This window comes from Pollachius pollachius (genome assembly GCF_949987615.1).
Source record: "Pollachius pollachius genome assembly, chromosome: 15".
Taxonomy (NCBI): Eukaryota; Metazoa; Chordata; class Actinopteri; order Gadiformes; family Gadidae; genus Pollachius; species Pollachius pollachius.
Window position 1 is genome coordinate 4,984,288 of NC_136948.1, and position 26,409 is coordinate 5,010,696.

The 26,409-nt window shown below is 50.0% G+C and overlaps 2 protein-coding genes across 2 annotated transcripts; both read left to right on the plus strand.

Moving 5' to 3' along the window:
• Positions 1 to 92: 92 nt before the first annotated feature.
• On the plus strand, positions 93 to 13,240 carry rtf1 (RTF1 homolog, Paf1/RNA polymerase II complex component). Its single transcript, XM_079752597.1, has 18 exons — positions 93 to 283; positions 1,295 to 1,411; positions 1,753 to 1,915; positions 3,096 to 3,303; positions 4,239 to 4,356; positions 5,463 to 5,574; positions 5,896 to 6,034; positions 6,427 to 6,604; positions 7,235 to 7,317; positions 7,445 to 7,532; positions 7,975 to 8,082; positions 8,299 to 8,376; positions 8,847 to 8,968; positions 9,774 to 9,831; positions 9,934 to 10,011; positions 10,633 to 10,734; positions 10,997 to 11,111; positions 11,953 to 13,240. The coding sequence occupies exons 1-18, from the start codon at positions 200 to 202 to the stop codon at positions 12,057 to 12,059; spliced, it is 2,058 nt and encodes a 685-aa protein (XP_079608723.1). The 5' UTR covers positions 93 to 199; the 3' UTR covers positions 12,060 to 13,240.
• Positions 13,241 to 13,567: 327 nt separating this feature from the next.
• Positions 13,568 to 24,919, plus strand: golga5 (golgin A5). The gene is made up of 13 exons (XM_079752596.1): positions 13,568 to 13,745; positions 14,040 to 14,726; positions 15,757 to 15,951; positions 16,531 to 16,750; positions 16,842 to 16,965; positions 17,329 to 17,532; positions 20,323 to 20,493; positions 20,892 to 21,020; positions 22,065 to 22,163; positions 22,273 to 22,498; positions 23,060 to 23,159; positions 23,695 to 23,758; positions 24,450 to 24,919. Exons 2-13 carry the CDS (start codon positions 14,048 to 14,050, stop codon positions 24,528 to 24,530), a joined length of 2,292 nt encoding a protein of 763 aa, XP_079608722.1. The 5' UTR covers positions 13,568 to 13,745; positions 14,040 to 14,047; the 3' UTR covers positions 24,531 to 24,919.
• The last annotated feature ends 1,490 nt before the right edge of the window (positions 24,920 to 26,409 follow it).

Consider the following 26,409-nt stretch of genomic DNA (forward strand, 5'->3'; position numbering starts at 1 on the left):
ACCCGTCACCCCCCACGAATACACCAATTATAACGTCACAAAAACACCCACCTGAGATGTTCCTCGTCTGTGTTCATCATAAAACACCGAAAACGGTTTGGCTTGGCCGGATAACATGCTTATTGCGCATGCGCACGGTTTACCTCCAAACACTCAGACGACACAGAGGCAGCTAGCGGGTTAGCCTCGGCAGCTAATCATGGTGAATGTAAAGAAACGGAAAGGTCGAGTCGTGATAGACTCCGACTCGGAAGACAGTGCCAGCGACGATAACCTGGACCAGGTAAGGGATGTTTGTGGCTTTTTTGAGGATCGTTTGAGAGTTCCTCGGTGGTCGACATCTGGAGGTTTTTAGGAGCTATTGCTAGCCGATGAGGGGGGACGAGGCCAGCCGCTGATGGTCGCTCTTCTTGAGGAGAGGAAGCCGAGAGCGACGGCCTCCTCCAACACAAACCCAGTCGCATACGAATGGTTCCACACCCGCCGAATCCTGTTCTGCAAGTGGTTGAAACGGGTGTGCTTCTCTACGCAAGCCGAATTAAATGATTTGGGTAGTAGTGACAGTAATGAACCCATTAGCCACCAATGCTAACGCAGGAGCTAAACATAGCTCATCTCCCCCAGCAGTAGACCTACTGGGCACCGCGCAGGGGGCCTCGTTCCGGTGGTTAATAACTGTGGGACATCCGTGTTATGTTGGGATGTGTGGCACGGCCGGTGGTGTCCATCGATTGCTCGACACATGGCATCGACTTGTTATAAATGTTTGGGTGGCGTTTCGTGGCTGTGATGGCGCCGCGGGGAGGTTCGCAGCAAAACACCTTGCCCCCCTCTCCCGCCGTGACGTCACGGGCGCAGGGTTGGACGCCTGTGTCGGTGTTGTTGACAAACACTCTCCTGGAGGGAGCATGGCGCCGTGAGGCTGTGGTCCGCTTCGACCACAGCCTTGCTGCCGTGTTGCAGCAAGACTGGATACTGGTGCAGACGCTTGGTGTTTTGATGGCGTTTTGCCGCAATGTCCATCAAACACCCGTCTGTACGGGACTGACATGTATTTTATGTATTTTCTCCTGATTATGTCGGTAATCAACTTCTCCACCGATTCCTTCAGTAATGTGAATCTCATATTACCACGATCTGTGTTGATCAAATAACTGCAGTGTCAGTTGAATTATTTTTGTTCATCAAGCCTTTCCCAGACCTTCTGGTTCTGTTGTATTTTTGTTTGACAATGCCTTCTCTGGTTGTTTTCTGACCGGCCTGTAATCGTTGTTTCACCCCTCTGCTCCTGCAGGAGCTGCTGTCTTTGGCCAAGCGGAAGAGGACAGACTCGGACGAACAGGATGAGCCCGTTAGCAAGCCGACGGCGGCGGCGTCTACCGACTCTGAAACGTCAGACAGCGACGACGAGGTGCGACCCTGCGTTATGGTTCGATTTGTATCGCCCGTAATCACAGTTTAATGTCGCAAAGGACCATGTATTTAGGAAACCCCCCTATTCCCCCCCCCCTCCCCCCAGAGGGCAAGAAGGGGGGGGGGGGGGGGGGTGCTTGGTCTTGGTCATGAATCGTTTCCTTCGAAATCCGCCGTATTTCACAGCGAAAAACGATCCAAGCGTTGGGCAGGAACGCTAAGAGTATGTTGAATCCCACGCGGTTAGTTCTACTCCGACCAGAAAGAGAGGAGGCACCTTGTTTGTCGCCTTCAGTCAGCTCTCCCTGTGACCCTAACGCCTCGTGTTCCCCACTCCAGTGGACGGTGGGCGGCACCAAGGGCAAGAAGAAGGTGAAGCCGGGGAAGGGCTCGGACAAGAAGACCGCCTCCAAGAAGAAGCTGCACAAGGCCGCCGCCGCCGCCGCCGCGTCCGGCAGCTCCGATGGGGACAGCTCGGCTGAGAGCTCCGCGCCAGAGGAGGGTGAGTCGCGCCCAAGGGTGCCAGCACGGTTGCCCCCGTGCTGGGCGGGATTCGCCGGCTAGGGACATCCCAGGGAATGGGGTTGAAAATGGGACGACAGCGGAAAACAGCGTGTAGTGAACAGAACAACGTGGCTCCTCTGTAGACTCTCAGACTTTCAGCGACCGGTACTTAAATCCGAAATCAAGTGCTGATGCCCATCCCTATATTTGATCTTCTGCCATCAAATATATGCTGTTCTCATTGATGGACAAGGTTTTTTGATTGAATGCTTGGCTATTCCTCAAAATCTGCCATATGGGTTCTGCGATGACATGGGCTGCCCTGTGATTTCTGCGTGGTGTTAAAGCAGGAGTGAGCACGTTTGTGGTGCGTTTGTAAAGGTGTTGTACAATTTGAGAACCCCAGAAAGACCACAAGCACCAGTGCAGAACCCCCCCATACCTAGAGCTTCAATATTGGACCTCACGCTCTAGCGGGTTGTGTACGAGTACGTAGGGGGCGTGTATGGTGAGCTCACCGTACATGCCCCCTACGTACTCGTACACAGGGGCTGTGTATGGGGTTGAGGGGAAGGGTTGCCGTATGAAATTGGGCAAACACATTCTGGCTTAATGGCTTTTAAACAACAAACATGCTGTTCTGCGGCTGAAGGTTCAGTTACCACGGAGACGATGAGTGAGTCTTTAAGCGTCGGGGCGGATTAGTTGATTAGTCCTCTAGCCCGGGTCGACCTCACGTGGCCGCTTATGCTAAAGCTAATGCTCTCTCGCCGTACATCACGACGGCCCCTGGCTGTGGTTGATGGAGACTCCCCGTCGCCATGGGGATCTGTGGATCTGTAATGGATATTTGTGTTTTATTGAATATTAATATTGTAGAAATGCGTATGGCAAATGTGATACAAATACAATTCAAAGCAATTTGTTGTCACGTATATATTTTTTAAATGACTATATTTTTAAAAGGACACAAACAGGCTAATTGAAGTGTATGATTTAATGTAAGTGAACTGGCCACGTTATCTGCATGTCATGAAGTAGCAGGTAGGGGTTAACGGGGGGGGGGGGGTCTTTGGCTAGCACGCCTCCAGGTTAGACTGCAGGTATTGGGATTCGAACTCTCCGGACCCCCCCCCCCCCCCCCCCCCCCGTGTCTAACACGGCGTTCCCTCTCCCAGGGGAGGTGTCGGACTCGGAGAGCAACAGCTCGTCCTCCAGCTCGGACTCGGAGTCGTCCTCCTCGGAGGACGACGTGTTCCGGGACGGCTACGGGGAGGACCTGATGGGGGACGAGGAGGACCGCGCCCGCCTGGAGCAGATGACGGAGAAGGAGCGCGAGCAGGAGCTCTTCAACCGCATCGAGAAGAGGGAGGTTCTCAAGAGACGGTGAGTGGGGAGAGAGGGAGGAGGGGAGAGAGGGAGGTGCTCAAGAGACGTGAGTAAGGAGAGAGGGAGGAGGGGAGAGGGAGGAGGGGAGAGGGGGGGAGAGGGAGGTGCTCAATAGACGGTGAGTAAGGAGAGAGGGAGGAGGGGAGAGAGGGAGGAGAGGAGAGGGAGGAGGGGAGAGAGGGAGGAGAGGGAGGAGGGGAGGGAGGAGGGGGAGAGAGACAGGTAAGGAAAGAAAGAAGGAGGGAGAGAGACTGAGTGGAAAGAGGAGGAGGAGGTGGGTGAAAGAAAGGGGGAGAGGAAGGGAAGCCAAAAGCTTGACGTGTTCACATGCAGCTAGGCTGAGGCGAGATTCGCTTTTGTAAGCGAACGTTTCGGAGATAACGATTTTTCTCTGACACTCGCATGCTTTCACTCTGCAGTAATCTAAAGGCTTTCTGTGAGCGGTGGCCACCGCATTGCGTCGAGATAACACTGTTCTTAAAAAATAAAAATAAATATTGCAATTATTTCCTCATCTTCCTCATTTGGCACTTAGCAGACGCTTTTTTCCAAAGCGACACTCAATAAGTACATTGGTCAGAAGAAAGGAACAACAATTTATCGCTGTCGGTACAGTGAGGATGCTCATAGAACCGAGCACCAAGCAGTAAAAACCTCATGTTAACCCATTCCCTGTACGCAACAAAGCTCGCCAAGATAAGATGCAACACAATGCTAAGTACTCTTTTTAAGTGCCAGGATGTACAACATGCAATGGGTGCATAAGAGGGGAGTGTGTTAAGTGGTTAAAACCACGCTGCTTTCGTTTGGTACGCACACGTGCTGCACCGTAAGACCCACACCGAATATCTCCAGTATGAAAGGGCGCAGCGTTCCACCCCACGATGGAATAGCTGGCGCTGGCGCTGAGAGTTCCCTCTGTGCGGCCACAGGTTTGAGATCAAGAAGAAGCTAAAGACGGCGAAGAAGAAGGAGAAGGAGGAGAAGAAGAAGAAACAGGAGGAGGAACAGGAGAAGAGGAAGCTGTCGCAGGTCCAGGACACGCAAGTGGTGAGTGGCCATCTTCATCAGCGTCTTCGCCCTCATCGTCATCATGCAGGACGGACACATTGGAGTGACGGTTAAAAACGGAACCCGGGTTTCACTTCATCGTCGTCATCTGACTGATTTGAAGTAGACCCCGTCTCTCTGCGTCTTCAGTGCTGTACGTAGACCAGAAAGGTCCCTCTGTTTACTTTCACTGTGCTCGACAATCCACTCTAGAGAGTATATAAATACATGGAGAAACCATAAGGAGCATTTGAGGTCCAGATCTTGTGTGGGGACTAGGGGGTGGGAATCACAGTACCTCACGATACGGTACGTGACACATGGCCCGCGAAACTGATAATATCACGACACAGCGATTCTGAAATAAACAATATATTGTTAGACAATCCTATCACGATAAATCACGATGTATGTCTTAACGAATGCTGGATTTCGGTCTTTATTCATGGTCTAAACTGAGTTTCAGTTACTCTTCTTTGGCTAGTTAACTTCTGTTCAAGTGTCCCTCATTCATGTGTTGAGCGCCACCTCGAGGAGCAGGGAAATCTTATTTTATTAATTAAAATAACGATATTTGTGGCAATATTTCCTGTCTTAACTCTTCATGAATAAAGCATAAAAATTAAAAATAAATTCTTAAAAATACCAACAAAAAATATTTATATATATTTTATCGATATTTGGCCGGGGCCACCAGGTCTACCGTGGGGATGGCTCTGAGGGGGACGCCCCAATAGGGCTGCTTGATTATGGAAAAAAGATCATAATCACGATTATTTTGGTCAATATGTATACTTTTTTTTTTTATTAAATAATTTCGCTCCTCTCTCTCCACTTTGTAACTGAGAACTTTGAAATTTTGCCTTAAAAAAATACAAAATTGGTCAAAAAGAAAATGTTCAAATGTAAAATAATGTACAGATATATATCCAGCTGTAATCAAAAACTCGATTATATTAGTTTTGTGATCGTTTGACGCTAAAATCGAAATCACGATCATAATTCGATTAAGCGCCCTACGCCCCAGCTGCTAGTAGCGTTCCCCGGAGCCACCATGTCTGAGCTGCCGGGCGGTTCTCAAGCTCCTCCCCCCTCCTCCTCGCCAGGTGATGTCGCACAACAAGGAGCGGCGGTCCAAACGGGACGAGAAGCTGGACAAGAAGTCCCAGGCCATGGAGGAGCTGAAGGCCGAGCGGGAGAAGAAGAAGAACAGAACAGGTGGGAGGTCCATCGCATTCTGGTCCATCGCGTAAAGCTTTATTTACACTGCGCTTTTCAAACGACGCTAAAGGTTGGATTAATAGCGACACGAGTACGAATCACTGAGGTGGTAGAGAGGTTATACGTTCAGGGAATAGTGAAAGCTAGAGGAAGTAATGTTTCAAGAAAGAAAAACAAAATACTTATTGGGATGCCCATAGTATGTGGCAATACATGTATGGTATACTATATAGTTATATGACATATTTACATTCAACTGTAGTAGACATTTTGTTTTGTTGCAAACTGTGACCTTTGACCCTCCATGTTGCCGAGCAGCGGAGCTCCTGGCCAAGCGAGAGCCCCTGAAGACGAGCGAGGTCTACTCCGACGACGAGGAGGAGGAAGAGGAGGATGACGACAAGTCGTCAGTGAAGAGCGACCGGAGTTCCCGCTCTTCGTCCTACGATGAAGACGAGTGAGTGGTGCTTTTCCTTTGCGGGATTATTGGGATTTTACCGGATGGACTTGGGTCACTCTTAGGCTAGAAAGGGAACTTTACACACAACCATGGGCATAGGGTTAACTAATACAATTCAGTCAGTTAACATACATTCCGATTTGTCAATTAAAGAACATGCTGTATATTTAAATAATGTTTTTAAAAATGCAACCATGTTCGGTTAATGAATGCAGATATAAAGCACAAATGACATATTTAGTAAAGTGTTCATTAAGGATCATACAGGGAACTATGAAGAAAAATGCATAAATCCTTCCACAAAAACGGAAGTCGATAGTCTCACAGCCAGATGTCAGATTCCCTCCCTGCCGATTGCTAAACGTGGCGGTGTTTTCTGTGGTCTGTAGCAAGGAGGATACTCCGCCCAAGTCCCAGCCCGTGTCCCTCCCGGACGAGCTGAACCGCGTCCGTCTGTCCCGACACAAGCTTGAGCGCTGGTGTCACATGCCCTTCTTCTCCAAGACGGTGACCGGCTGCTTCGTCAGGATAGGCATCGGAAACAGCAGCAGCAAGCCCGTCTACAGGGTATACTTTCACTGTCATTATCGCTCCATCTTTATTAAACGTCTACAGGTTATACATTCATTATCGCTCCATCTTTATTAAATGTCTACAGGTTATACATTCATTATCGCTCCATCTTTATTAAAAGTCGACTGTATATTCTCATTAGCGCGCCATCTTTATTAAACGTCTACAGGGTATAGTTTCATTATCGCTCCATCTTAAACGTCTACAGGGTATACTTTCACTTTCATTATCACTCCATCTTTATTAAACGTCTACAGGGTATACTTTCACTGTTATAATCGATGCATCTTTATTAAACATCTACAGGGTATAGTTTGCCTTCATTATCGCTCCATCTTTATTAAACGTCTATAGGGTGTACTTTCACTTTCGTTATCGCTCCATCTTTATTAAACATCAACAGGCTATACTTTCACTGTCATTATCGCTCCAACCTTCACTTTCATTATCGCTCCATCTTTATTAAACATCAACAGGCTATACTTTCACTGTCATTATCGCTCCATCTTTATTAAACGTGACGAGTTTTATTAAACATGACTAGTGACACCATAAGGTCATCGTCACCACCAGAGTTCCACCGGTTCCTCTACGGAGGTGAACATCGGTGTTCATCTTTTCCAGGTGGCCGAGATCGTGGACGTGGTGGAGACGGCGAAGGTGTACCAGCTCGGGACGACGAGAACAAACAAAGGCCTGCAGTTACGGTCGGCGCCTCCAGGATTGAATCTATTCTAACAGATTTACATTTACATTTAGGGCATTTGCGATTTTCTGTCGCAATTGTGTTTAGTACTTCGGTAGTTGAACCTTTTTTTAACTCTGGTCCCTCAGGCACGGTGGCGACACAAGGGTCTTCCGGCTCGAGTTTGTGTCGAATCAGGAGTTTACGGACAACGAGTTCATGAAGTGGAAGGAGGCCGTAAGTGGACAACCAAAGCTGGTTCTGAATATGTTGTTGGAATGTCCTCTCCTCTTCCACATGAATCCTGTTCCTTGGTTTCATGGTGGCTCATCGCGGTTCCGCTAAAATGTATTAAAGGTGACATATTATACCACTAGGTGTGAGGGTGATTAGCTGTTACAAGCCGTTTTGAAAATCTGCCTCTTCTGACATCACAAGTGGACGTCTCCACCTAGATGTATCCATCTTACATCTAGGTGGACACGCCCACTTGTGGCAGATTTTCAAAACGGCTTGTAGCGGCTAATCACCCTCACACCTGGTGGTATAATATGTCACCATTAAAGATGGTTTCTGTCCTCGTGTCCTACCCAGAATCGGCTGGTTAACGCCTGATTAACCAGCTGCTCCTACCCTGGACCAGCTGGTTAACGCCTGACATTCTGTCTTTTCTGTGCAGATGGTAGTCGCCAGCATGCAGGTCCCGACTCTGGACGAGATCACCAAGAAGGAGCAGTCCATCAAAGAGGCCATGAACCACAAGTTCAACGATAAAGACATAGAGGACGTGAGTGACCCCCCCCCCCCCCCCCACTACTTTGCAATCCCATTAACCTCAGCTGCTATTCTTATCTATCTGTATATTTGATCTTTATTTGCTATGCATATATTTTTTACCCTTCTTATATTTTGTTGTGAATCTTACCATCTGGATGATAATTAAATTTTTATTCTTTGGCACACCAAAGAATAACTTTTTTTATCTTACGGTTGTTGCCAACAGATCGTGAAGGAGAAGGACCGGTTCCGAAAGGCGCCGTCGAACTATGCCATGAAGAAAACCCAACTCTTCAAAGACAAGGTACCGAGCGGCACCGCGATACGAACGCAAACCTCACTTAATCTCCAGGGTTTCCCACAGCACTTTACAGCTTTTGCGGTCGCCTAAGCAACACACACCTGCCGCCTTAACTAGGACGTCCAAAAAAAAAACTCCCTTTTTATATACAGAAGTATAAAATAATCAAAACTTAATTTACTCTGTTTATAGATCAGTCCGCAGGGCAGCAGTCTCAGAGCCTGCATGAAAATAAGCATAAATGGGCCAACTGTAGAAGAGTACACCCCCCCGTTGTCTGACAGCAACCCCCACCAGCTTAACTAACGCATTTTCTGCGGGAAAACTTGATTCCAATCATTTCGCTAAAGTGTCTTAATACACCTGTGTTCTTCAAATACAGCAAACCTCTGCGCAATGTGAATCGATGACGGGTAGACTTTGTCTTTTGCATGATCAAATCATCACTTGTGTTTTTTTGCATTTGATCAAAGGCAATGGCGGAGGAGAGCGGGGACGGGGAAAAAGCCAAGGGGATCCAGGAAGAGCTGAACACGCTAGAGGAGAGGGCAGAGATGTTGGACCGTCAGAGGACCAAGAACATCTCCGCCATCAGGTCAGTCGGCTGCTGTGATCCTCTCTGAGCAATCCAGCGATAGTCTTTAAAGTGGCTGTAAACAATACAGCCTGTAAAGTGGTTGTAAACAATGCAGTCTGTAAAGTGACTGTAAACAATGCAGTCTGTAAAGTGACTGTAAACAATACAGTCTGTAAAGTGGCTGTAAACAATACAGCCTGTAAAGTGGTTGTAAACAATGCAGTCTGTAAAGTGACTGTAAACAATGCAGTCTGTAAAGTGACTGTAAACAATACAGTCTGTAAAGTGACTGTAAACAATACAGTCTGTAAAGTGACTAAACAATACAGTCTGTAAAGTGACTAAACAATAGTCTGTAAAGTGACTAAACAATACAGTCTGTAAAGTGACTAAACAGTACAGTCTTTAAGGTTACTGTAAACAATACAGTCTGTAAAGGTTACCGTAAACAATACACTCTGTAAAGTGACTAAACAATACAGTCTGTAAAGGTTACTGTAAACAATAGTCAGTAAAGTGACTGTAAACAATAGTCTGTAAAGTGACTAAACAACATAGTCTGTAAAGGGACTGTAAACAATAAGAAAGAGTTTGTAAATAACAAAGAGTTTGTAAAGTTACCTTGAGTTAGAATGCTGATGTTTTACATACTCGATCGTTTCAGTAACCGTTTATTTAATATACGCTGACGATTTGCATCCATGTCTCTAATAGGTTAAATCCAAAAAATCAAAGTTGACGTCAACATTTGCACAACTCTTTTTGGCTAGTCCTCCTTGGTGTGTTAACCGTGTTGGTCTCTCGCTCGTCTCTCTCTCTCCAGCTACATCAACCAGAGGAACCGGAGTTGGAACATCGTGGAGTCGGAGAAAGCGCTTGTCGTAAGTCCCCATCACGAGCCCGTCTGCTGCTCGGAACGACGGAGAGCCCTCATTGGCTAGTGAACAGGTCAGCTGACCTTTTTTTTTTCTGCTTCCTCATAGGCCGAAGGACAGAACACCAAGAACCAACAGATGGACCCGTTCACGCGAAGACAGTGCAAACCCACCATGGTGTCCAACGTAAGAACCAGCGTCTCCCTTAGAACCGCTCTGCTGTGTCCTCGAGAAGAGAACAGGGTTCTCCTGAGAACCTTCCTCCTGAGACCTCTAGAGGGGAACAGGGTTCTCCTGAGAACCTCCCTCCTGAGACCTCTAGAGGGGAACAGGGTTCTCCTGAGAACCTCCCTCCTGAGACCTCTAGAGGGGAACAGGGTTCTCCTAAGAACCTCTGCTGAGTCTCCTAGAGAACAGGGTTCTCCTTAGTTCCTCTCTGCTGAGTCTCCTAGAGAACACAGTTCTCCTTAGTACCTCTCTGCAGAGTCTCCTAGAGAACGGGGTTCTCCTTAGTACCTCTCTACTGAGTCTCCTTGGGGAGAACGGGGTTCTGCTGAGTCCTCTAGGGGAGAACAGGTTTGGTCTTGGAACCCTGGGGTTTGGTTGCTCAAGGCTGCCTTACAGCCAGACCGCAGCGATGGGCTGATGGAACCCGGTACCTCCGGGCTGGGAATGGAGCACCCCAACGAACATACGCCCGGGTCCTCGGAGCGCGTTGGAACCAGTGTAGTAGGGTCGCGCTGTGGGGGGTATTCCACCAGGACGGGGCCCATGTAAACCTCTGGTGTTGTGTGTGTGTCGGCGCAGGCCCGGGACCCCTCCGTGCACATAGCCATCCTGGCACACCTTGACCAGAAGTACGGCTCCGGCTCGTCCATCATGGACCCCAACGCCTTGGACAAGAACAAGGTGAGTTTGGTTTTCAATTGTATATTTTTGCAGTAACTCAATGCCCACCTATAGATGGTGCTACTGTCTATCTTTTGTTTTTTTGGATAATTTCAAACTATTGTAGTTTCGTTTTGAGTTGTACTTATTTGAGTGTTAATGTTTTTGCTCTAAACAGCAAGTTAAATCAAATATTACAATTGTATTGAGGCCTGTATGTGTCAGAGTTTGAAAGAAGGCTCCCCAATGACGACACGATGCCCATGCTTTTGTCTTGGTCCAGCTTTTAGCCGTCCAGCGGGAGCGAGACGCAGCCAAGATCCACAGCGACCTCTCGGAGGACCTCTTCAAAGTCCATGACTTTGACGTCAAGATCGACCTGCAGGTTCCCAACGCAGGTGCGGAGAAGACCCGTTTATTTTGTTGTTGTTTTTTACAGTTTTTTTTTATGTCGATTAAAAAAAACCTTTAATTTTTTATGTAAAAAACAAAAACGATCTGTGCAAACTAGGGATGGGTATTTTAAGAAATGTCCTTGATTGATCATCGATATAATTAGTGATCAATTATCGATTTAATCTTTATTTTTCTTTAGGCTATATTAAAAACTCCTGTTGGTAGAAAATACAAAATACAGCATGTTTTTTCTCAATGAGGCCTATGTGGCGCTGGTAAAAGCCAAACAATGCGCTCGTAAACACGGGAAACAAGTAAAAAAGAACTTATCGCCAACAATAATCATTCAAGCCAGTTTAAGTGAACAACTTCTTGAAAATAATCATAAAGGTAGGCCTATATGCTGCTCGTAAAACCCGAATAATGAGCCTAAGGCGTTCTTAAACGTTTGGAAACAATTCAAAAGGACAAAATCTGTATTCCAATTCCAATAAGAACCAAGGAACAGCCAAGCAACGGCTTAGCTGTTCCGTTCTATCACTATGCAACACAACCTCCTTTGATCTATAAAAATATCACTCGTCACATGAGCGCATTCCTTTGTGTTTGCACTAGGGATTGGCATGATTAATCGATCAATCATTGATCGATTTTAAATTCTTAACGATCAATGGCAAACGCCACTCATGACGTTACGTTTGTGGCTCTGGATTCTACTCGGTGAACCTGGTCCCGGGGTGGGTGGGTGGGTGGGTGGGGGGCATCCGTTCAGGAGAGTCTAGAGCGATTATGAATTGAAGAAGGTATGTGGTTTAATCCGTTGTCTGTGTCGTCATATTGCAGAGGCCAAGTCTCTGTCGGTGAGCTCAAACGCTCTGCCGGTGAAGGACGGCGCACCCCGCCGCTCCCTAAACCTGGAGGACTACAAGAAGAGGAGGGGCCTCATCTAGCCCTCCACCATGGAGCCATCTCAGCCCCCACCCACCCCGGCTCCCGGGCGGCCATCTTGGATCTAAATGCTTGCAGTCAGGGTTTACATCCAAGATGGCCACTACAGGTGAATCAGGCCCATAATAGATCCAGCTAGCCTCCAAGACTGATCTCTCGGCCTCAGAACTACATTGCATGTATAAGCGTGTGCGTGTGTGTGTGTGTGCGAGTGTGTGTGTGTGTGTGTGTATGAGCGATTGAGGATTGTGCGAATGCGTGGAAACGTGAAAGTTGTGTGTGTGTGTGTGCCAATACAAGAGACTGTTTATCCCTTCAAAGAGGAAATGCTGATTAAGCAACGACAAATTAATTATTATTTTTCCCTTCTCTCGATGGATCTTTCTTGGAGGAAACCTGTCCGGTTATATTTTGTTGTCCATTTTATTGTCCTTTTTTTTTTTTTTACACATACATTATACAAAACTTGTATAATAAATTGTATTTTTTTCAATTCTTTCCAGGATTTTATTAATTTAACTTCTCGTCTGCCCTCGATTCTGATCTCTACGTCACTGCTTGCAAGTCCCGTTTTCATTTATCTCTCTTCCTTCAAAGGACGTGTTTACTTTTTTAAACAAGGACAGCGTTTAGAAACTTAAGCAGGGGGGATTTTATGTTGGCATTTTACAGGTTTAAGACGGTATAGGAGTTCACCAGCTCCCCTGATCGGACCAACACTGAAGCACCACTGTCAAAAACCAGAGCATCCAACTTAACGCGTCTTCCCGGGTTAAACAGTGTTGGCGCTCTATCCCACCACTCTCCGATCTACACCGTACTGGCTAACCCATCGTTTTTAAATCGTGGAGGAGGGTATGCTAGCTGTGAGGAGGGCGAGACGGCTTATATACATGTAGACTGGGCGTTTTTGTATTTTATTTTAATCTGATAAAACGACTCCTAATAGCAAACGTTTGGATGTTTTTTTTTTTCAATTTTTATCGATACTCGGTTTCCACTTTTTTTTTTCTCGGCTGTTTTTTCGAGGGACCTGTTCACCCGTTTTCCGCCGATGCTCCCCGATCAGCTCCGAGTGTCCTCGACTGTGTCCATAGTCGGTTCTTGTATTGATGTGGCATGCTATGTAAATATGCATTTTGGAGTGAGTGCGAGGAAAATAAATAAAAGGCACTGTTTCATACGCTTGTGTCCTTGTCTCTTTCACGGTCGAATAAGACGGGTACTTATTTTATTACAGGTGACATATTTGGGATTTTTAAATGGTATGTTTTTATTTTAGTTTAGTAATTAATATTTGACCTATCTTTAGTTTCCTGTTGAAAGTAAGGCATAGTCTATGCGACAGTTCTGTATAAGGGCCAAAGACTGAACCGTCAAACACGACCTTAGTGGGATCTTAATGCAAATATTGACACAGTGACTACACATAGAAAGCCTATTCAATTTAGCACCATCTCATTGGTTGATTTTTAGTCGGGCCCTGTTTGGGGCGTTCTGTTATGGGGTCCTTGCGGTAGCACTTCCTGGTCCACGTATGGGAGAGCAGATCAACAATATCCTCTTTGACAGATGATGACATTCAGCGTCTCTTTTCTTTGAATAAACCTCTTTCCGCTCACTGATGAAACCTACCGGATAGCCACACAGTCGGACCTCCCCGTTGTCTATACTGCGCGTCGTGAACGGTATGTCACTGCCTGCTTCGAACCTGGCTAGCTATGCTGTTAGCTCTGCGGCTATAGAATAGTTGACTCTAAACTGGGACTACTGTCGGGTTGTGGCGATGCAGATGGTGGTTGACATTATTGTGGATTCCTTCCACATTCGCTGACGTTGACCTATCTATTTGTAGAAGATTGATACTGTTAGTGCGTTTGTAGTAGTAGGCCTAGCTGGAATCCGTGCGACTTGCTTTGGTTCGCTTGTTAGCTGTTGCAGAAAACTCACCTTAAGTCTTGGCGAAATGTGTCTTCCCTCAGGGTGAAGGATGTCTTGGTTCACTGACTTGGCCGGGAAAGCGGAAGATTTCCTAAACAAAGTGGACGCAGGAGCCGCTACTGCCCTGCAGAAGGAGAATGCCTTGGCAGCTGAATACGGAGGGGATCCGTCGCTCTCCTCCGTGTACGCCACCTCCGGGTACCGGAAGGACGGTCCTGGGATGCAGCAGAACTACGAATCGCTCCACGATCCGCCAGGTTTCATCACCGCGGCAGCTGGCAACATCAAAAGATCCAACGCCCCTCTTTTCTCCAACGCAAGTAACGTCTCCTCCACCAACCCCACCACCACCACTCCCCTGGGCTCCGCCAGCGTCGGAGCAACCTCCTCCACCAACACGGGCAGAGCCTCCTCCGGCTTTGTGAGGCGCAAAAAGAGTGAGCAGGACGTGGACGACGACATGCTGTTTGACTTCCTCAACAGCTCGGACCCGCCGGCCGCCGCTAGCGACCGGAAGGACGTGAGGCGAGATCTCCCGAAGGTGTCTGTTCCCGTGGTGGAGCCCCAGGCTCCGCCCTCTACCTCCACACCCGTGTCCAGCGCGTTGGCCTCCGGGACCTCCACGCCCCACTCCGCCCTCGGGATCTCCCGGGCGTCCAGCCTCAGCTCCTTGTCGACGCACAGCATGAAAACATCGGAGGAGGGCCTTGCCCGGGACACCGGCCGCGGTAGGAGCCTCTTTAGCTGATTGGATGCTGCCTGGAGTCATGGCAGCCCATTTGGAAGCAGCCTTCTCCCTCTGGGATCTCTCCCTCTCTCTCTCTTTCTCTTTGTCACTTTCCATCTCTGTATCTCTCTTTATATCTTCATGTGTCTATCTCTGCTCATTGCGCTCTAACTCTCTCTGACATCTCACTCTGACTCGTCCTCTCTGCTCTTTTCCTCTCTCTACATCTCTTTAAATCTTCCTCTGTTTAGCTCTGTCTTCATCGCTCAATCTGCATCTCTTTATTTCTCGACTCTTCATCCGTTTATCTCGTTCACTCTCTCGCTATCGCTCTATCTCTCTTTATCTATCATCTCACCCTATCAGTCTCACTATCTCAGTGCTCCGGCTCTCATATTCACCTCACATTTACGTTTAGGGCGTTTAGCAGACGCTTTCATCCAAAGCGACTTCAAATAAATACATTTGCCAGAAGAAAGAGAAACAACAATATATCGCTGTCGGTACAGTAAGGATGTTCATAGAACAAAGTGCCAAGCACTAACAATTGCTAACTTAACCATACCCCATATGCAGCAAAGATACTTAAGATTAGTGATATATTGATACATCGATGTGATTGATTAACGTTCAGAGGAGGCCCAGAATATACACAAGTATATTGCTCGTTCCCAGAGTGACTAGCTGAGAAAATTCAAATTTTGCTCTCGCGAGAACTCTGGATTTCCAGGGTAGTATCAGCTCAAGAAAATCAGCATCGGCGTATCGGTTATCGGCTAAGGCTGATTTAAAAAAATCGGTATCGGCCCTAAAAAAATCCATATCGGTCGATCCCTACTTAAGATGCTATATAACTGAGTTCTATAAGTGTGTACATTAAGTGCCAGGACGTAGAACATAAAATAAGTGCTTAAGAGAGGTGGGAGGGGGTAAGGCCCCCCTACCCCCCCCGGCCGACATAAACATATTTAAAAACTCTTATATATTCTGATCCCTTTCCTCCTTCAACCCGCCGACCTTCCTCCGACCAGACACCCCCGACGGCTCAGACTCAGGGCTGTCAGCCCCCCAGGACTCAGGCCGCCCGGAGCCCCTGTTCCCGGACGAGTCCCAGAGCCAGGAGCTGTCCAGCCTGCGCCTGGAGAACCAGCTGCTGCGCAACGAGGTGTCCTCCCTCAACCAGGAGATGGCCTCGCTCATCCAGAGGGCCAAGGCCATGCAGGAGGGTAGGCCTACAGCACATTAGGTTGAAGTATGGCGCCTTGTGTCACAGCATGGTCCATATCGGTGGTTCTCAAATGTGGGTACGCACACCCCCCGGGGGGGGTACTTTGGAGTAGTGCCTGTAAAAAAAAAAAATACAATTATAATAATAATCTGAAAGCTAGACAAAAGAGAATCGAGGAAAATGGACAGGTGGTTGAAACGTAAATCTGACAACAAGGAGGAAGGAGAATCCGTGAAAAAGAGGGCGCGCCCAGAAACCCCAAACTGCGGTCAGCTTCAGGAGGAATGTATTTGAGTGGGATTCCCCCCCCCAATAGCTTTTTCCTCCTAAATCTTTGCTTTATGTACGTTTTGAAACTTAAAAGTTGGTTGCACTTAAGAGCAACCAATAAGAGTCATCAAATGGTCAAAGGCGTTTGACTTGACCACCAGAATCTGGATTGGACAATGTCAGGTGGATTCTATACAATCATTCTTTGTATAGATCAGTGCCTTCTTTAATACATGTTGAATTTGTGCAAATGATTGAAGTGATCATTTGTGATGATGATTCTGTCTCCCCCCCCCACACACACCAGAACTGAACCAGGCCCGCCTCCGCTCCGACAAGTGGAACTCGGACCAGTCCACGACGGACCGTGTAGTCCGAGAGTTCCGGTCGCAGGTTGATGACCTCACAGAAGCCCTGTCTGCCAAAGACGGCCAGCTGGCGGTCCTCAAGATCCGATTGGACGAGGCCGACCAGCTGCTGAAGACCCGCAACTCGGCACTGGAGGCGGCGCAGAACGAGAAGTCCCGGTAACAGTCGGAAAGGGTTTCGGGTTCGAGCGGCAATGTCCCGCAGCCTACCGGACGATGCATTCTGACCCCGAACCCTTCTTGGTTTCAGATTGCTGCAGGACCAATCAGAAGGCAGCAGCATGCAGTCACAGGCCCTGGAGACGCTGCAACACAGGCTGAGGGAGGTGGAGCTAACCCTCCGCCGCGAGCAGGACAACTACAGACAGATGCAGGTAGGAGCCAATGGGAGGCCTGTGGGCGTGGCCTCAGCTCTGTTTTCCCAGAAAGAGCCAACATCGTCCTAGTGGTTAGGGTGGTTGACTTCCAGCCGAGAGGTTCCTGGTTAGACTCCCATTGTGCTTACCTGCTTCCACTCATACGATACATTATTCCTCTTCCCCCCCCGCCTCACTTATTCTTTATTTATGTCTCCGAGAACCTCATGGCAACTCACTGCTCCTCTGCCTCTGTCTCTGTGTCTGTCTCTCTCTCTCTAACTCTGTAACTGCCTTGGTCTGTCTGCCTCTCTCTCTCTCTCTCTCTCTCTATGTCTCTTTCTTCCCCTCTCCCTCCCTCCCTGTCCCTTCCTGCCCCAGAGCGAGGCCGCGGTGCGTCTCTCCAGGGCGGAGGCCGAGCGGCAGACTCTGGCGGAGGCGGTGACGGCGGCGGAGCGGCGGGCGGCCGAGGAGCGGCACCGCGCCGACGACCTGCAGCAGCAGACGCGGAGCGCCCGGGCCACCGCCGAGCTGGGCCGGCAAGAGCTGCAGGACTACAAGCACAAGGCCTCGCGCATCCTGCAGGTCAGGGGGCCGTCCTATAGGCCAGGGGGCCGTCCTAGAGGCCAGGGGGCCGTCCTATTGGCCAGTTGGCCAGTGGGCCGTCCTATTGGCCAGTGGGCCGTCCTATTGGCCAGTGGGCCGTCCTAGAGGTCAGTGGGCCGTCCTAGAGGTCAGTGGGCCGTCCTATTGGTCAGTGGGCCGTCCTATAGGTCAGTGGGCCGTCCTATAGGCCAGTGGGCCGTCCTATTGGCCAGTGGGCCGTCCTATAGGCCAGTGGCCCGTCCTATTGGCCAGTGGGCCGTCCTATTGGCCAGTGGGCCGTCCTAGAGGTCAGTGGGCCGTCCTATTGGTCAGTGGGCCGTCCTATAGGCCAGGGGGCCGTCCTATAGGCCAGGGGGCCGTCCTATTGGCCAGTGGGCCGTCCTATAGGCCAGGGGGCCGTCCTATTGGCCAGTGGGCCGTCCTATAGGCCAGGGGGCCGTCCTATTGGCCAGTGGGCCGTCCTATAGGCCAGGGGGCCGTCCTATAGGTCAGGGGGCCGTCCTATTGGCCAGTGGGCCGTCCTATTGGCCAGTGGGCCGTCCTATAGGCCAGTGGGCCGTCCTATTGGCCAGTGGGCCGTCCTATAGGCCAGGGGCCGTCCTATAGGCCAGTGGGACGTCCTATAGGCCAGGCGGCCGTCCTATAGGCCAGGGGGCCGTCCTATTGGCCAGTGGGCCGTCCTATTGGCCAGTAGGCCGTCCTATAGGTCAGTGGGCCGTCCTATAGGTCAGTGGGTCGTCCTATAGGTCAGTGGGCCGTCCTATTGGCCAGTGGGCCGTCCTAGAGGTCAGTGGGCCGTCCTAGAGGTCAGTGGGCCGTCCTATTGGTCAGTGGGCCGTCCTATAGGTCAGTGGGCCGTCCTATAGGTCAGTGGGCCGTCCTATTGGCCAGTGGGCCGTCCTATAGGCCAGGGGGCCGTCCTATTGGCCAGTGGGCCGTCCTATTGGCCAGTGGGCCGTCCTAGAGGTCAGGGGGCCGTCCTATAGGTCAGGGGGTCGTCCTATAGGCCAGGGGCCGTCCTATAGGCCAGTGGGCCGTCGTATTGGCCAGTGGGCCGTCCTATTGGCCAGTGGGCCGTCCTATAGGTCAGTGGGCCGTCCTATTGGCCAGTGGGCCGTCCTATAGGCCAGTGGGCCGTCCTATTGGCCAGTGGGCCGTCCTATAGGTCAGGGGGCCGTCCTATATGTCAGGGGGCCGTCCTATATGTCAGGGGGCCGTCCTATTGGCCAGTGGGCTGTCCTATAGGCCAGTGGGCCGTCCTATTGGCCAGTGGGCCGTCCTATAGGCCAGGGGCCGTCCTATAGGTCAGTGGGCCGTCCTATTGGCCAGTGGGCCGTCCTATAGGCCAGTGGGCCGTCCTATTGGCCAGCGGGCCGTCCTATAGGCCAGCGGGCCGTCCTATAGGCCAGTGGGCCCTCCTTTTGGCCAGTGGGCCGTCCTATAGGTCAGTGGGCCGTCCTATAGGCCAGTGGGCCGTCCTATTGGCCAGTGGGCCGTCCTATAGGCCAGTGGGCCCTCCTATTGGCCAGTGGGCCGTCCTATAGGCCAGGGGGCCGTCCTATAGGTCAGGGGGCCGTCCTATAGGTCAGGGGGCCGTCCTATTGGCCAGTGGGCCGTCCTATTGGCCAGTGGGCCGTCCTATAGGCCAGTGGGCCGTCCTATTGGCCAGTGGGCCGTCCTATAGGCCAGTGGGCCGTCCTATAGGCCAGGGGGACGTCCTATAGGTCAGGGGGCCGTCCTATTGGCCAGTGGGCCGTCCTATAGGCCAGTGGGCCGTCCTATTGGCCAGTGGGCCGTCCTATAGGTCAGTGGGCCGTCCTATTGGCCAGTGGGCCGTCCTATAGGCCAGGGGGCCGTCCTATTGGCCTGTGGGCCGTCCTATAGGCCAGTGGGCCGTCCTATAGGCCAGTGGGCCGTCCTATAGGCCAGGGGGCCGTCCTATTGGCCAGTGGGCCGTTCTATTGGCCAGTGGGCCGTCCTATAGGCCAGTGGGCCGTCCTATTGGCCAGTGGGCCGTCCTAGAGGTCAGTGGGCCGTCCTAGAGGTCAGTGGGCCGTCCTATTGGTCAGTGGGCCGTCCTATAGGCCAGTGGGCCGTCCTATTGGCCAGGGGGCCGTCCTATTGGCCAGTGGGCCGTCCTATTGGCCAGTGGGCCGTCCTATAGGCCAGTGGGCCGTCCTATTGGCCAGTGGGCCGTCCTAGAGGTCAGTGGGCCGTCCTAGAGGTCAGTGGGCCGTCCTATTGGTCAGTGGGCCGTCCTATAGGTCAGTGGGCCGTCCTATTGGCCAGTGGGCCGTCCTATAGGCCAGTGGCCCGTCCTATAGGCCAGTGGCCCGTCCTATTGGCCAGTGGGCCGTCCTAGAGGTCAGTGGGCCGTCCTATTGGTCAGTGGGCCGTCCTATAGGCCAGTGGACCGTCCTAGAGGTCAGTGGGCCGTCCTATTGGTCAGTGGGCCATCCTATAGGCCAGTGGGCCGTCCTATAGGGCCTATAGGACGGCCCACTGGCCTATAGGACGGCCCACTGACCTATAATAGGCCAGTGGGCCGTCCTATAGGCCAGTGGGCCATCCTATAGGTCAGTGGGCCTGGGTGATGTCATCTTGGGCTGGCATGTGGCTCAGGAGGTAGAGCGGGTTGGCTGGTCCCCGGAAGGTTGCTCGTTCGATCCCCGGCTCCTCCTAGCTGAGTGTGGTGAGGTGTCCCTGAAGCAGAAGCTGGTCTCCAGCCTCACTCCCTCTCCTCTGTCTCCCCCCCCCCCCCCCCCCCAGTCCAAGGAGAAGCTCATCTCCAGCCTGAAGGAGGGCTCGGGCCTGGACGCGCTGGACAGCGGCCGGGGCGCGGTCCTGGAGCTGGAGGAGATGCGCCACGACAAGGAGCTCCAGAAGGAGGAGGTGCAGAGGCTGCAGGGCCAGGTCCACGCGCTGCGGGCCGAGGTCCAGGTGAGGGGGGGCCCCCATGCAGGGCCAAACGTCAGAGGGGGTCTGGGAACGTTGGGGTCGGAAGGCGGTTGGTTCAGCTACTGACTACCGAGGGGCTCATGAGCAAGAAGACTTCCGTCGACCATTTGATTACAGGGGACGCACTTAAAGACTCACATTTAAATGTATCCACAGCGCCACCTCTGGTCAAGCAAGGCCATTGCAGCCGATATTTAGGATTGGTAAAACCGCATAAGAATTAGGACGATAAATTGATAAAAAATAAGAAATTGCAAAGAACAACAAAAGAAAAACATCTACACATCCTTAGCAGTGTCAGTTAAAAGTCTGTAGTTTACACAGAACATGGCCTCACTTGGCAAAAAAAAAACGTGCAACAACCGTGCCGGTACCCGTAGGAGCTGGAGAGCCAGGCGATGAGCGAGGTGGAGACGTGGAGGCAGCAGCAGATGGAGCTCCAGGACCAGCAGGCCATGCAGATCAGAGCCAAGCAGGAGGCCGAGGCCGAGCTGGACCGACACAAACAGGTAGGGGAGGAGCCCCAAGCTAACGCTAACCTCATTAAAACAGGTGGGAGACAGATACACCAAGCTAACGCTAAACTCAATAAAACAGGTGGGAGACAGAGCTACACCCAGCTAACGCTAACCTCATTAAAACAGTTGGGAGACCGATACACTAAGTTAACGCTAACCTCATTAAAACAGGTGGGAGACAGAGCTACACCAAGCTAACGCTAAACTCAATAAAACAGGTGGGAGACAGAGCTACACCAAGCTAACGCTAACCTCATTAAAACAGTTGGGAGACCGATGCACTAAGTTAACGCTAACCTCATTAAAACAGGTGGGAGACAGAGAAACACCAAGCTAACGCTAAACTCAATAAAACAGGTGGGAGACAGAGCTACACCAAGCTAACGCTAACCTCATTAAAACAGTTGGGAGACATATACACCAAGCTAACGCTAACCTCATTAAAACCAGTGGCAGACAGAGATACACCAAGCTAACGCTAACCTCATTAAAACCAGTGGCAGATAGATACACCAAGCTAACGCTAACCTCATTAAAACAGTTGGGAGACAGATACACCAAGCTAACGCTAACCTCATTAAAACCAGTGGCAGACAGAGATACACCAAGCTAACGCTAACCTCATTAAAACCAGTGGCAGACAGAGATACACCAAGCTAACGCTAACCTCATTAAAACCAGTGGCAGACAGAGATACACCAAGCTAACGCTAAACTCAATGAAACAGGTGGGAGACAGAGCTACACCAAGCTAGTGCTAACCCCACCACCCAGATAGGACACAGACACATGAAGGACAGGGGCGGGATGCAACCAGATATTACACACCTCACCACACGTAGGTAGGAGGAGGACATAGATGGACAAAGCTGAACCAAACCTCGTCCCAAGTACTTTGGATCGCAGCACATGTCCGGGATAGGTCCGATTTACCAGATATATTTACCCTTTTAATGGCTTGATATCCTGATTTCTGTTCCACTTTTGTCTTTTCTGAATACCAATGTTCTATTCGTGTCGTCGTCCCCTTCCTCAGGAGCTGCAGTACCTGGAGGAGGAGAGCCACCGCACCAAAGCCAGCCTGCAGAGCCGGATCAAAGACCGGGAGGACGAGATCCAGAAGCTGAGGAACCAGGTAGACCACCTCACCTCCTCGCCATCGTCCCCCGGCTGCACCTCAGCTCTCTTTACCAACGGCCCCCCCCCCCCCCCTGACCTGTCACTCATCCCTTGGTCCCGGCTAGCTGACCAATAAGGCTCTGAGCAGCAGCAGCCAGCTGGAGCTGGAGAGCCGTCTGCACCAGCTGACGGAGACGCTGATCCAGAAGCAGACCATGCTGGAGGCGCTGGGCACGGAGAAGAGCTCCCTGGCCTTCCAGCTGGAGAGGCTGGAGCAGCAGCTGAAGAACGCCCAGGGAGGGGCGCCGAGCGGCGGGCAGGCCATCCACATGGGCAGCCTGGAGGGAGCAGGTAGGAGGGGAGGAGTTGAGGGGCAACCCGACATTGGAAATTTGACCAGGGTAACACCGCCATCCGCTGGTGAACACGGGTTACCGCAGTTGGTTGAATTTTTTTTTAGATATGTGATTTGAATTTAGGTTCATGAACTGCCTGCCTGACTGACATAATTATCAAAATCTGGATACCTTTTTAAAACCCCTATTTTGCCGTATTCCAGAATATGGAATACCAGAGTATGGCAGTATTCGTAAATTCTTCCTGTGTATCTGCAAACATGCGGCTCAGGAGGTAGAGCGGGTCGGCTGGTCACCGGAAGGTTGCTGGTTTGATCCCCGGCTCCTCCTATCCGAGCGTCGAGGTGTCCCTGAGCAAGACGCCTCACCCTGACTCCTCTCGACCAGCTGGCTGTCGCCTTCACATGGTCGACACCGCCATCGGTGTGTGAATGTGTGCATGAATGGGCGAATGTTAGGCAATATTGTAAAGTGTAGTGGCCGCTGGTTAGAAAAGCGCTGGATAAATGCACTCCATTTACCATTGACCATTGTTTGTGTGTGCGTGGTCCCCCAGGGGCGCGACAGAGGGCCACGCCCGTGCTCTTCAGCGACCAGGACAGCCCCGGCATGTACGGCCAGGTGCGCAAGGCGGCCAGCACCATCGACCGCTTCAGGTCAGTCTGCGCTGCTCGGTGCGTCCCCGACACCATGTCCCTAGTTGCTGATGGTGTGTTCCAGATGCCTCGGACACCAGCCTTCCGAGTTGCAAGTGGGGAAATCTCCCAGCTTTTTGGCCGCATTTCACGGAGGCACTATCCCCTTTTGTTCGGTCCCTCTCGGAGTTCTGAGAGTATACCGAGTTCAGTGAGGCAAACAAAAACAAAGATGGCTGCGCCCGTAAAGAGATTTATTTGTACCACGTTGTTCATTTTAATATTGATTTTTAATGGTCTTACACACTTTATAACATAGCTACCTTATTCCGGTCAACAATTTATGCATTGCACGGTCTTTTGAGCTGGTTTGCTAAAGAAGCTAATGTAGCTAACAATAACAACGTCTAGCCAATGACCTGAGATAATCACAAAGAAGAACGGGAACGCTATAAGTGCTACGAGACAGGAAATGACGTCACAAGTGCAAGTTGGAAGGCTGGTGTCCGAGGCATCTGGAACAATCCATAATGCTTGGCCCATGTTCTTGTTTCAGCATCAGACTGGGGATCTTCCTGCGACGCTACCCCATCGCCAGAGTGTTTGTTATCTTGTACATAGTGAGTATCTTTGACTCTTGTACGTCGTGACAGGGCTTAACCTGCTGAGCCTTGAGAATTATTTTTTTAAATGCAACCAAAATATGTGCTTTCTGTGATATGTGTATAATTCTTCACAACACATTTGTTGTCGGGCGGCATGTGGCTCGGGAGGTAGAGCGGGCTGGCTGGTAACCGGAAGGATTCTGGTTCGATCCCCGGCTTCCCGGTGTCCCTGAGCAAGGCGCCTCACCCTGACTGCTCCCGACGAGCTGGCTGTCGCCTTGCGTGGTCGACACCGCCGTCGGTGTGTGAATGTGTGTATGAATGGATGAATGTGAGGTCATGTTGTAAAGCGCTTTGAGTGGCCACTGGTCAGAAAAGCGCGGTATAAATGCAGGCCATTAATGTTTCATGAATTTGATCCAGTGTTTTAGCTACAGGATTGGGGCTGCTGTCAATGTTCTCACAGGCTCAAAGAAGTATTGTAAATGTTTGTAAGTTTTGGCGACCACTCCCGGATCTGTTGGAGCTACAGCAGTGGTGCAGAGAACGGAGCATTTGATTCCGTTTGCACCTCTCGTACATTTGATTCAAAGTAGCCTACTTCATACATAGTAACACACATAAAACCAGGATCGCAGTGAATAACACGCCAGAGCTAACACAGGGAGGGCCCAGCTCACAGCGTGGACTCCTGTTCCTCCCGCAGGGTCTCCTGCACCTGTGGGTGATGATAGTTCTGCTGACCTACACGCCGGAGATGCACACAGACCACCCGGGGGGCAGATGAGGACCCCCCGGCTGCCGACGTCGGGAACGGTTGCCCTCGGTGGAACGAAAAACAAACAATGAGGCTCGCTGCTGGACGACGGTTCAACGACTCTCACTAGGAACCAAACTCTTCCTGTTTTGCACAGAAACACCATGGTTACAGACTTCCACTGACTGCCCTTCATCATCATCATTATTATTATTATTATTATTGTTATTAATATTGGTTTCCCAATCTGGAGATTCCTGGCGAGTGGCATGAGGTTTTAGACGAACGCTGTGGAGGGGTGGGCGGTGGCGAGGCATTAAATCAACGCTGATTATTTCGATATCGTACAGCACTTCTTCTTCATCTCCCTTCTGACATGTTTCCCTGAGAGATTATATTTAACACTATGTTTAAAAACAAAAGGCTTTTAATAAACATCTGTAAAAGAAGATCCTGAATGTGGTTCAGTTGGAGGCTGAGGAATCCCAATGCTTTTTTATCTTTCATGTAAGTATTATTTCTTTAGGAAAAAATAAATATAATTGACTTGCAGTGTAAAAAAACGGTATACTTAAAAGTAGAATATCTTAAGTTTAAAATCTAAAAAATATTTGAATAGAAGCGCACGATTCCAAGCTAATCTGTATTCGCCTAATAAGGATATTTTTAATGGGATTGATGTGATTTATCTATTGACCAAGGGTCAATCCTGATGAAACAAAAGCATACTACTCCATTATTGTTAGGAGATGACCAGAATAGAGTTCATGGAATCCTGTTGTAATGGTGTTAGTGTGACACAAGAGAGCGCCATTGAGCTGGTATTGAGACATGCACACATACTGCTTTCACTGGATTCTCCAGAGACTCTTCTGAAAGTGTCAGCCCTACATTTCCACTGACTTTCTGTCACTCAAGAGACAAAGGTGCGACTTCTGCTAAAACTGGACATCATTTGAATAGCTACAGCTCACTGCTCACAGAATACGTTTAAAGAAACACATCTTTTAGCGTTGTCGGTTTGGTCTTTGACTCATAGACGGACATTATGAATATGTTACTGTTTCCCCCACTCAGCATGCTAGGGTTCTTATGTCTTGGTGGGAGAAACTGAATGTCTTTTGAGAGTTACTTTTACATGTTTCTAAGTAGGTGTCTGCAGAAACCCTGGACATCTCTCTGAACTATTATATGAAGCGTCAGAAAGTCAGTCTGACAGTGAGCAGCAGTAGCTCTATGACTGACACTGGTCCACTGAACACAGTGAATACACTTTCCAATGACATCCACACAACCAACACTTTGCACATTCAGAGATACACACCGACTTCTTTCAAAATGGTGGGTAAATTTGTTTGATGAAGATGGCAGAGGTTTTATTTGCTCATTAGAAGCCACATTCATTCGAAAATACAGAAGATAAACGATAGTTAATGACAAGAAAGAATGTATTCTTTAAATCTTTATTAAATGTTTAACATGTGACCAACCCAAGCAAGGGGTAAAATCCAGAGAGCATCATGTAAATGAACCAAACACGTGTTATATTAATGTAAATTATCAAAAGCTGCAGTGCCACCTGAGACAGAGAGTCATAAAGCAGACGTGTCAGAGGAGATCTGTTTTCTCCAGTACTTCCATGCTGGAGCCTCTCTATTCTGAACACTGGTCAGGATTCAGGGTTTGAGTGACAGGCTGCGTCCGGCCATTCTTACTGGCCTCACAGCTCACTGAGCCCGCCTTCCTCCACTGGTCTGCAGGGAGGGTCAAGGTGCTGGTCCAGCTGTAGTGGCCGTCTTTCCCCAGGACCCCCAGGCTATCTGACACCCCCCCAGACCTGCTGCTGCCCCCCACCTTCCAGCCAAGCTTCCAGTCTGAGGGGAAGCCCCCACTGGCCACACACAGCAGT